The sequence below is a fragment of the Salvelinus alpinus genome, chromosome 2 (assembly GCF_045679555.1).
Source record: "Salvelinus alpinus chromosome 2, SLU_Salpinus.1, whole genome shotgun sequence".
Taxonomy (NCBI): domain Eukaryota; kingdom Metazoa; phylum Chordata; class Actinopteri; order Salmoniformes; family Salmonidae; genus Salvelinus; species Salvelinus alpinus.
The window spans coordinates 110,629,014-110,641,746 of NC_092087.1; the positions used below are offsets into that span (position 1 = coordinate 110,629,014).

Here is a 12,733-nt window from a genome sequence, read left to right on the forward strand (position 1 = left end):
TGCTGTGGTCTCCAGTCCTAGTAAAGTAAAGCAATGATCTTACTACACTTGCTAATTTTATTACAAAATACATTAGAGAAAGGGAAGGAATAAGAGCAAATACCTCTTCTGTATTGTCCTTCAGGGACTGTCAAAATAGCAGGATGATGTCCTCACCCCTGCCTCGTCTCTCTACCTCTGATAGTCCTTGAATTATATTTTTGTCTATATCCATTCCATGGACTTGATTCATTTCTTAGAAGATCTGAAAAGATCATTTGCACACATTTGTGTGCTAATAGATGTCAGTTTGTATTGACTGCTATGTAGGTTAAATGTACACTTCAAATGCAGCTGTCCTACAACATATCTGTACCTTCTTCTTGATCCCAAATGCATTGTGTCCATGTTCTGTCCTATAAGAATTTCAAAGGAAGAGAAAATGTGTCAAAGAATAGTCTTGCAAGCATCAATATATATATATATATATATAAAATAAATATTGAAAGATAAATGGCATCGACAGACAATTGAATGCAAAATATTGGAGAAAGCACTAACCAAAACAGTACTGCCATACAGGCCTAATATCACATTTCATGATATCTTTGTACACAAATTGTTCAATATTTTATCAGGCTGACTTGAAAGATTATATGCAACATTTTGCTGCGTGGCAATACTGTGTTTGGATTCTGAAGGGCATTTATACAAAAGAGGTAGTCTAGACACTGTATTAATACTATTATGCATTTGAATCCCATCTACAGCTACCATCTAAGATATTAATTTCCCTCCACAAGGGGGCGGACATGTACCGTTTCCAAAATGGGATAGTATTGTACATGTAACGTTTCCAAAATGGGATAGTATTGTACATGTAACGTTTCCAAAATGGGATAGTATTGTCCATGTAACGTTTCCAAAATGGGATAGTATTGTCCATGTAACGTTTCCAAAATGGGATAGTATTGTCCATGTAACGTTTCCAGAATGGGATAGTATTGTCCATGTAACGTCTCCAAAATGGGATAGTATTGTCCATGTAACGTTTCCAAAATGGGATAGTATTGTCCATGTAACGTTTGCAGAATGGGATAGTATTGTCCATGTAACGTCTCCAAAATGGGATAGTATTGTCCATGTAACGTTTCCAAAATGGGATAGTATTGTACTTGTAACGTTTCCAAAATGGGATAGTATTGTCCATGTAATGTTTCCAAAATGGGATAGTATTGTCCATGTAACGTTATGCCCCATTGTGAGTTAATAGTATTGCATGCTGTAGCAGGCTATATAAAGAGGAAGACCTCCATTGACGATTCAGTTCATTGTAACATCTCGTCTGGACAGGTCACCGTCCTTAGTTAGTTAGTTAACGTTAGCTAGTTCATTATCACAAAAGTGAGAACTACTCTAGATTGGAAGCTTACGTTAATGAGTGTAAAGCTGTTGGCTTTATGGAAACGATATACAATATATGGGAAAGAATATAGTTCAGGGAAATAATCCAAACCTAGTTGTGCCTAGTTAGGACATAACGTTAGCTAGCTAGATAACGGTACTGTACTGTAGCTCATACAACGCCGACGGTCAAACCCGGCTTTCTAATATTTACGGTAATTAACTATAGAAACGTTATGGAAGATATTCACAGAAAACCATAATTTTCTTCGTTATTCATTATTAGTATGTTATATTATTATATAAATTATTTAGAGACATATTCAGAGCCAAACATCAACCCAACTTAACCTTTTTAACTTGTTGTCGCATCCAAACTTGTCACCATCGTTTTCAGTTGTAATTGCGAAGTTCCCGGAAGAAGTCCAGCAACAACGGAGGTTCCTCGATGAACCCACCTTCTAACAAGTTCTTTGAAGAACCTTTTGGGGCTGTTTTTCATTGACCAAGAACCCTACGGTTCTTAGGGGATCTGAGAACAACTCCAGTTGAACCCTTCATTTTTAGAGTTGTAGTCGGCTCTATTTACTCTCAGATTCAAACATGCTGATTAGCCTCAACGATCAAGTCAGCTGCTGCTGCTCCAATACAGTATGAGGTGAGACGGTGAACTGACGTTGAACCGAGCAGTCAGCTGCTGCTGCTCCAATACAGTATATGGTGAGACGGTAAACTGATGTTGAACCGGGCAGTCAGCTGCTGCTGCTCCAATACAGTATGAGGTGAGAAGGTGAACTGACGTTGAACTGGGCAGTCAGCTGCTGCTGCTCCAATACAGTATGAGGTGAGACGGTGAACTGATGTTGAACCGGGCAGTCAGCTGCTGCTGCTCCAATACAGTATGAGGTGAGACGGTGAACTGACGTTGAACCGGGCAGTCAGCTGCTGCTGCTCCAATACAGTATGAGGTGAGACGGTGAACTGACGTTGAACCGGGCAGTCAGCTGCTGCTGCTCCAATACAGTATGAGGTGAGACGGTGAACTGATGTTGAACTGGGCAGTCAGTCATTCATTCAATACAGTATGAGGTGAGACGGTGAATAAAATAAAAATGTATCTTAGAGTGAAATGCTAATTTCCAAGCTAGACTATATACAGGGGGTACCGGTACAGAGTCAATGTGGAGACTATATACAGGGGGTACCGGTACAGAGTCAATGTGGAGACTATATACAGGGGGTACCGGTACAGAGTCAATGTGGAGACTATATACAGGGGGTACCGGTACGGAGTCAATGTGGAAGCTATATACAGGGGGTACCGGTACAGAGTCAATGTGGAGACTAAATACAGGGGGTACCGGTACAGAGTCAATGTGGAGACTATATACAGGGGGTACTGGTACAGAGTCAATGTGGAGACTATATACAGGGGGTACCGGTACAGAGTCAATGTGGAGACTATATCCAGGGGGTACCGGTACAGAGTCAATGTGGAGACTAAATACAGGGGGTACCGGTACAGAGTCAATGTGGAGACTATATACAGGGGGTACCGGTACAGAGTCAGTGTGGAGACTATATACAGGGGGTACCGGTACAGAGTCAATGTGGAGACTATATACAGGGGCTACTGGTACAGAGTCAATGTGGAGACTATATACAGGGGGTACCGGTACAGAGTCAATGAGAAGACTATATACAGGGGGTGCGGGTACAGAGTCAATGTGCGGGGGCACCGGTTAGTCGAGGTAATTGAGGTAATATGTAAATGTAGGTAGTTATTAAAGTGGCTATGCATAGATAATAACAGACAGTGGAAGGGGGGGGGGGGGGGCTTCCTCTGACACCGCCTGGGATAGAGGTCCTGGATGGCAGAAAGCTTGGCCCCAGTGATGTACTGCGCTGTACGCACTACCCTCTGTAGTGCCTTGCGGTCGGAGGCCGTGCAGTTGCCATACCAGGCAGGGATGCAACCAGTCAGGATGCTCTCGATGGTGCAGCTGTAGAACCTTTTGAGGATCTGAGGACCCATGCCAAATCTTTTCAGTCTCCTGAGGGGGAATAGGTTTTGTCGTGCCCTCTTCACGACTGTCTTGGTGTGCTTGGACCATGATAGTTTGGGGCCCCTGTGTTGAGGATCAGCGTTGCGGATGTGTTGTTACCTACCCTTTTAAAACCACGAGAAAAATTCAATTTCATATAAATAAGGATATTTAATATTTTCATGTTCAGAAGTCAGAACTCATCACCTGCTATGTAAAAGAGACAGAAGAAGGCACAATGGTCAATGCTATCTGGGATCCTTGGGACATCCCTACCCTAAACCCTAACCTTAACCATTTTAACTGTCAACTTTAACAGGCTAGGGACATCCCAAGGATGTATCTCTACCTGAAAATACATGATCTAAGTGATTGATAGTTGGTATTCAGCAGTCATAAAGCCTTATTTACTTTAATGAACTACTAAAATAGTGATTTTGTCAGACAGCATAGAAAGCAGCTCTACACTTTATTGACTGACTGATCCATTCATCCTTCCATCCCTCCTCAGCCTTCCTCTCCTCTGAAGACCCAGTGAGGGTGGAGCTCAGTCAGAGAGCTGTTGAGGGACTGGTTAGGAAGAACACTTCTACAGCCAGAGAGGTGAGAGGTCACACATGGTTTAGATGGTAAATATGTATGTCCCCTTAGCGGTTCATCACGTCAGCAAAAGGGAATATGTTCCATCATCTATGTTTATTTACATTAGTGCAAATTGTCCACTGATATTGGTGTAATTTCTCACCCCTTTTGGCTGTATGAAAGTTGATTTCCCCTCAGGCACACACATTTGTTCTTCGATATTATGAAGGTCATTTGTGTACAATGTACTTTACCCCACATCTCTTTTGACATTGCTTATGGATATTTGGTGGCCTGACTGCGTCCAGACTATGTCAAAGGCCCATCCTGGTAGATCTGAACCTAATGCAGTTTAGAGTGATCGGATGACAGAAGTCACATTTAGGTGCCAGGTGTAACTGAGGCCGTAGATGCTTCATATCCATTACTTTTAATGTTTTATATAACATTACGAAATGCGCGTTTATTTCTGTGTTGCAGGGGCAGTCAAGAAATGGAACGGCAAGGCCACAGAACATGACATAAGCAGAGCTGTGGGAGACCACCTCAAGCCCCTGGTAGAACCGGGGGTGGTGTTTACCACTCCACCACGCCTTCAGCAGGCTGGAAAAGTGATACTGTTTTTCATACTAAGACGGACCAAGAGTCTGTTGATTGGTCAGTCATTGGGTTCATTTCTTGAAATCAAATCAAGCTTTATTTATACAGCACATTTCAGACATGGATTCAACAGAATGGCTTCACACGAAAAAATTTAAAAATTAAAATAAACAGAAATATTTAGTACACAACAAACAAAAGACTAATGAACATTCTAAGGAAATTCCATTAAAACACTAATTGGATGCAATATCCAACCCAAAATATTAGCTTGTTTTTTAGAAGGGGTTCTGAAAGACACTATGGGGGTGTCCACTGGAAATTGACTAGTAACAACAACTGGGACATAAAAGACACCCACCATGAGACCCACTAAATCTGCCCAAGAAGAGGAAAACAAAAGAAAAACCCACAACAAACTTAAAGACAGGAAGCAAACCAAAAAGGTGGAGCAACTAAAGGTGTTGACTCTCCACATCTATCAAGACAACTGGAGCACTGGGCCAGACACTCTTAAATAGAACCTGGACCAGCTCAGGTGAAACACCTTCCCACTAACGAGATGGACAAGCCAGCACAGGTGTAACACGGGTGTAACACATACTGACTAACAAGGTGACACCAATCAGTGCGTCCTACGTGCTAACGAGCTAATGAGCTAGCCATGCTAACGAGCTAGATGTGCTGACGTGCTGACTGACGTGCTAACGAGCTAGACGTGCTAACGAGCTAGACGTGCTAACGAGCAAGACGTGCTAAAGTCCAACCTCAAAACCAAAAAGTCTGTAACACCTTCCCCTTAGGACAACAAATATATTTTATATTTATGACTCAATTTATTAGGATTGTTAATAAAATTGATTATAGACCGATTTATTATACTGCGTCCATGTGTATAAGCTGCAAGTACGTTGAAATTAAATAGTTTTCTTTTCAACTTTCAAGTAAAACCAAACTTATATTGTACGTCGGTCATAGTCTTATTTTCAGTGACATTTTGCTAGGTGGGATATCCCCAATGTCGACAGTTTGCTAGGTGGGATATCCCCAAAGTCACAGTTTAAACGTGTCCAAATCAATAGTCCAAATGCAGAAACAGTTTGTGATAAATTGAAAACATAAACGTAAAATGTACTATATACACTAACATCTGCCACAATAATCATATTACTTAAACAAGCACTTTATAAACTGCACAAGCACCAAAAACGCTGTTGTTTTGACAAGTAGCAATACATCACTGATACCGATTAGGGGGGAAAATCAGGTTGTATGTGCTGTTGAAACTAACACAACTAAAAAAACACATGGAAATGGGAGATATATTTTACCTCACTGGTTAGAGGACAACCTGCAGAAAACAGTCAGCTACATTTTGGAGTGATGCATTTAAATTTAGGGGTCGCTAAACAAAGGAACACAACACTTATTTGTAATCACTCATCGATATCATGTTGAAATCAATTGTGCCGAGAGGAGGGAGATGAGGTTGCATGTCCTGTTAAAACTAACAGCTCAAAAACCACATGGAATCTGGGAATAATGTGAACATCCCTGGTTAGAGGACAATTTATAGAAAACAGTCAGCTACATTTTGAAGTGTTGCATTTTGATTCAAGTGGGTCACCAACATGGTAAGTGTAACACAGCTCTTTTTGTGTCACTTTTTTGTTAAATCACATGAATAGTACTCTTTCAAGAGCCTGGATTTTTCCTAAGGCTGAAATCAATTGAATGGGGCAAACGTTTAGGGTTCTACATTGTGAAATTCCTAAAAATACTCCTTCTACATTGTTAAAAACGTTCTACAATGTGACATTAATTCATTGATATCATGAAACAACTCCTTCATGTATGTATTTTCTGATGTTTGATCAGAGATCTTTTATCAGAGTATCTCTTGTCACATTGATCACAGCTATACGATTTCTCTCCTGTGTGTTCTATCTGGTGTAGAGTCAGATTGCCAGATCGACCAAAACTCTTCCCACATTGAACACAGCTGTAAGGTTTCTCTCCTGTGTGTATTCTCTGGTGCACTGTCAGCTCTCCAGATCGACCAAAACTCTTTCCACATTGATTACAGGTATAAGGTTTCTCTCCTGTGTGTGTTCTCTGGTGTATAGTCAGATTGCTAGATGTAGTAAAACTCTTCCCACATTGACCACAGCTGTAAGGTTTCTCTCCTGTGTGTGTTCTCTGGTGTATAGTCAGATTGCTAGATGTAGTAAAACTCTTCCCACATTGACCACAGCTATTAGGCTTCTCTCCTGTGTGTATTCTCTGGTGCCTTGTCAGATGGCCAGATGTAGTAAAACTCTTCCCACATTGATCACAGCTGTAAGATTTCTCTCCTGTGTGTGTTCTCTGGTGTAATACCAGATGGCCAGATTGACCAAAACTCTTCCCACATTGACCACAGCTATAAGGTTTCTCTCCTGTGTGTGTTCTCTGGTGTTGAGTCAGAGTTCTATATGCAGCAAAACTCTTCCCACATTGATCACAGCTATAAGGTTTCTCTCCTGTGTGTGTTCTCTGGTGTAATACCAGATGGCCAGATTGACCAAAACACTTCCCACATTGACCACAGCTGTAAGGTTTCTCTCCTGTGTGTGTTCTCTGGTGTTGAGTCAGAGTCCCATATGCAGCAAAACTCTTCCCACATTGATCACAGCTAAAAGGTTTCTCTCCTGTGTGTGTCCTCTGGTGTAGAGTCAGAGTCCCATATGCAGCAAAACTCTTCCCACATTGATCACAGCAAAAAGGTTTCTCTCCTGTGTGTGTTCTCTGGTGTAGAGTCAGAGAGCCAGATGCAGTAAAACTCTTCCCACATTGATCACAGCTATAAGGTTTCTCTCCTGTGTGTGTTCTCTGGTGTACTGTCAGATGGCTTGATGTAGTAAAACTCATTCCACATTGACCACAGCTATAAGGTTTCTCTCCTGTGTGTACTCGCTGGTGTATTTTAAGTTCTGATGAAGATTTGCAACCTTTCCCACAGTCAGAGCAGCAATGAGATTTCTTCCCTGTGGGTCTCTGCTGGTGTTTCTGGAGGAGTTCTGATGTGGAGAGACTCTTCTCTGCCTCGTCAGCATCATGAGGTTGTTGAGGCTCCCCAGAGGATCCACGATAGTCCCGTCTCTCTCCTGTGTGAACAAAAAAGTCAGACAGATGATTGAAGGCCCACAACAGCGGCAATTCACTGTAAAAGGTGATGCCAACAGCATAACCATGATGTTGTACAACAATTGATGTCTGTAATGAATGTTAAAATTATTTGACAATTGTCTTAAAAGAAGCAAGAAGTCATATTTTGTCTTGTTTTCACATTAGTAGTAACATCTAAGATTGTAGACTATAAATTAGTTATTCATGTTCTTGAGACTTTTGGTCTCCAATATTGGCCCTGTGTAGCTAAAATTGCAGTACGAGGGCGATGCATAAACAATCTGGTTGTAGAAACTCCTCCCTGCTAGTTATGGACGTAGTATATCTGGTAATAAGGAAACCACTAGTTATGGATGTAGTATATCTGGTAATGAGGAAACCACTAGTTATGGATGTAGTATATCTGGTAATGAGGAAACCACTAGTTATGGGTGTAGTATATCTGGTAATGAGGAAACCACTAGTTATGGATGTAGTATATCTGGTAATGAGGAAACCACTAGTTATGGATGTAGTATATCTGGTAATGAGGAAACCACTAGTTATGGGTGTAGTATATCTGGTAATGGGGAAACCACTAGTTATGGATGTAGTATATCTGGTAATGAGGAAACCGCTAGTTATGGATGTAGTATATCTGGTAATGAGGAAACCACTAGTTATGGATGTAGTATATCTGCATAGAGCAAAAATGGTGAGCCAAGATTTTAGTTTTTCCACAATGTATTCTGAATATTACAGCACAAGATCAGGAGTGCTACTCAAGGAAACTCACATTAAGCTCTGTGTCTATTCACTAATTCACCACCATGGGGGAAAACTCAGGGGAGTTCTCATAGGCGGACAGCAAAAATAGCCTCCATTTCCAGGTTAGAGTGCATTTCACACTACTTTGGATTATAACTGTAAGGCTCGTTTGAATGTCCTGATTGATATGTTTGTGTTATTGTCTAAAATGTACTACTTTATATTTAAAAACGACTTCAACCAGTAAAATGCTCTTTGGCTCCATCAGCCTGACAATGAGGGTTTGTACACGAAGTGTTGAACAAATTGGCCCATAACTTCACCTAACAACAACACAGACCTAGGACTATAAATAATTTAATATTTCAGGTGAAACATGGAAACTAAAATGTCTTTGTCATGACATTTCATAACCTGAACACCAGATAATTTTGTGAATAATCCCACTAGGCTACTCTGTAATGGGTTGTCATTCTAAATATCCTGAATAAAGGAAAATAGCTCTGTGTTTTGTATAATAGTCTATCCATCAAGGAACAGTTCTCTACACATTATGAGCTAAGTATCTCTGTGTCCAAACAGACTAACGAGGCCCTACAGTAAATCAATCAGACAATAACATTATAAACATCAATTTGTTAGGGATGTTGGATCCAACATGGAGCACGGCATAACTGTCTTTACCAGAGTAATGAATGAAGAAGCACTTTGGTTGTTGTTGCATGTCGTGATGTTTGTAATTTGACTGTCAAAATTGTCCGACAGCAAGATCCAGTATTTACGTTGAAGTTTATCATAAGCTGACTATAACTACTGTTCCCTGAAGGAGGGAAACTAGGTTTTCATAATGCTGACCCAAACGGATACTAAATGAAACAACTCCTGGCAGACCACCCAGACCTGACCCCGCAAGATACGCCAGTTTTGTCAATTTATTAAATTGTCGTTCATTTGAAACACTCCTGTCAATGTTGAGTAAGGACGCACACCTGATTGCGCATATAGAAGTAGGATTAGTCTACCTGGCCTGCACACAAATGTAGGCCTATAAATGTGCCCATTTGGGGATGTCTGATAGTACTTCTCATTGTCTTAACGCTGCACCACTAATGAGTTGTGGAGCTTCTCAAAGTAATTTTTTCTTCACCTCAAACAGCAAGTAAACAAAGTCTTAATGAAATCAATTGCGAATGACAATAGTTCCTCAAAGTATTTTCGTAAAATATTTCCAGCTCTTGCCCTTTCACTTGATTGGTTACACTTCTCCTTCCCCCATCCCTCAGCTGTTTACCAAACCAAGTCTCTGGGCAGCCATTTTGTTGCTGTTTAAAAAATCCACACAACCCAGCAATCTGCAGTTCAAACAATAACAAATCTGTCATTCCACCACTGTTTTGGTAATAAGATGATTATGGGGTTGGAGAAATGTAACTAGAGACAGACAGACCTATGGATGCAAGGACTGACCATCCATGATATCAACATTATAGTTTTAACCATGTTGAGGCTATACAGGGTTGATTTACATTGTTTCTAAACATTGGAGTAAAAAAAGCTTATTTGGGGTTCTGATGGGCACAACAGTTGAACTAAGCTCATGAGGCATGTGTTATATTCTTCAAGAATCAATGGCTATAAATAAACAATTTAAAAGTCACAATATGGATGTAGCAATTGCAGATTTCCCCTTTAACACCACACATCAGTTCAACAACTGCAGAGTTTGTGTCTCTGTTTTTAAGACAGTACTTACTAGTGTTAATCAGGGAACGGTTTCCCAAAACCATCTTATGGCTAAGTTCATCGTTAGAACCATTAGATGCCTTAAGATGTGTTTGGGAAACCGGGCCCAGATATCCAGTTTCCTCCTCCTCCTTTTTCGATGTAACAGTCATCTCTTCCTCCTCCTCTTTCACTCCATAAACTCCATCCTCCTCCTCTTTCACTCTGAACGCGTCTTCCTCTTCTTTCACTGAAACGTCTTTCTCTTCTTCTTTCACTGTAACAGCCCCACCCTCTACTTCTTGTTTTACTGTGATATCCTCATCTCCTTTAGCAGGAGAGTAGCTTAGTGACCGCATGGTCGGGGATGTTAGCTAGCTAGGCTAATGCTAACTTAACAAGCCCGCTTGCTGACTAATAACAACACCGTAAATATTAAATTAAATCGGATAACTAACTAGACGATAGAAGTGGGTTTAAAACACAGTGGCTAATATACACTAAAGCGTCTAAAGAGCTATATTTGTTCGGCTATTTTGTCTAGCAAGCTACCGAGGTGTCTGACGAACTGTTGCTGCTGCTGAAAGAAACGTTCCGTCCACTAGATTATACGTCACACCAACAGCGTCGCCTTAAATTTCTAGACCGCCATCTGCTGACTGGAATGGGTAACGCAGTTGAGTAAAATTTATATTATATCTTCAGACAACAAGTTAAAGTGTAGGGAGCATTAGTTTTTACTCACCAGTGTAACAATACAGTGTTGTTAAAGACTTAGTAAGCTAGTTGTAGTCACGATATGGTTACCTATAAGTGCAAACAGTTATGTTTTTGCGTTATTACATATTTTTTTTACTTATTTCGGGAAATCTTCTAAACTACCCACAATGCACTATTTCCCAAGGTCATATGGATGATCTACTCTGTGCTACTGAGTTTGTATGCCAGTGTAACGGTGTAACGGTGAATGAAGCTACATGTTTTAAATATATTTAACCTTTATTTAACTAGGCAAGTCAGTTAAGAACAAATTCTTATTTACATTGACGGCCAACCACGGCCAAACCCTAACCCAGACGATGCTGGGCCAATTGTGCGCTGCCCTATGGGACTCCCACTCACGGCCTGTTATGATACAGCCTGGATTTGAACCAGGGTCTGTAGTGACGCCTCTAGCACTGAGGTGCCGTACCGTAGACCACTGCGCTGCTCGTGTGTTTACATTACACTCGGTGTAATACACTCAGTGATAAAGGTATGGGATTCTGGGTAATCTACAGCAAATTTTTTGAGAATTTGAAAATTGAGTGGTCCTGGGATAGAAATGTATAAAGTTGACATTACATCCTAAAAGCCACGTTTTAAATCATACATTAGCAATTTATGTTTTAGTAACTACTGTTGTTGGTTTGGTGTCAAATAAGCCTCTCTTTATATGTTATTTGCCAAATCTCCGTTTTCCATGTGGGTTTTATGCTAAAGTTCCCTCTTTCAAGTTGGTATCTAACTGGAAAATGCATCTTCTTTAGGAGTGCTATTTTTACCCTGTCGACTACTGATCATTCATCCACACTGTGTGTCTCATCAATGCAGGTCATTTATGACAAATGTATAAAGTATATGTTTTATAAACTCATGAACACCAGCCAGTTTATCAGCCCGGTTTTGTTAGTTTAGGTGTATTTAACTTCTTCGCCAGCAGAGGGGGACATTGAGTCATTTTCCAGGTTAATTTGATATATTTTGATACTAAAATGGATGACAGTTTATTCTGATGGAGTGGATATGAGAAACATGGAAACAATTGATTAATTTATTATAGTAAATTAGGAATTAGTAGGAATTGTTAAATCCACTATACGATCACAATGACTTTGATAGACATTTCAATAGTTTTTTTGTTGGTATATTATAGGGCAGATTTATGTAGAATTGCTGTGGGAGTGCTATTTATATCCCGTCACTACTGATCATTCATCCAGACTGTGTGTGTCCCATCATTGCAGCTTTGGAAATAAATGAACTATCCATCCATTGCTCCTTCCTGTGTTGACTCACTGACTTGAGAGACCAGGAAGGTCACACTAGCTCGATAGGTTGATATCTAGCTCAAGCTTCACCTCGTGCTTTTCATTAACTGTGTGGTTGTGTTATCTAGTGGGAACCCGTTAGCACGGTGGGCTCTGGTGCCTTCTTGCCGTGGGCTCAAAATGACAGAGGAAATCAACCTGCTTGCTCCTTTATGTTGTGTCAACTTTTCGATATGTTACGTTTGATACCGGAGCTACGAGCGTCCAAATCACTAAACAATAATTCAAAGCAGTGTGCTGATGCCTGTATCACTTTATCAGCAGCACGTCATCAATGGCGTCTGGAGATTAATTTAGTCTAACATCCACCTGATTGGTTTGGTATTGGGCTTGTTCGACACTGCAGGTGACTGCTAACTGACTGATCTACAATTCACTATACATCATAAATAACTA

At 40.6% G+C, this 12,733-nt stretch overlaps 2 protein-coding genes across 2 annotated transcripts in view; both read right to left on the bottom strand.

Annotated features, from left to right (window-relative positions):
- The window catches only part of LOC139548189 (zinc finger protein ZFP2-like), a 249,135-nt gene that overhangs the window by 48,047 nt on the left and 188,355 nt on the right, over positions 1–12,733 (bottom strand). The window lies entirely within an intron of this gene.
- On the bottom strand, positions 4,666–7,759 carry LOC139549354 (zinc finger protein ZFP2-like). The gene has a single exon (XM_071359774.1). It carries the CDS (start codon positions 7,518–7,520, stop codon positions 6,459–6,461), a length of 1,062 nt encoding a protein of 353 aa, XP_071215875.1. The 5' UTR covers positions 7,521–7,759; the 3' UTR covers positions 4,666–6,458.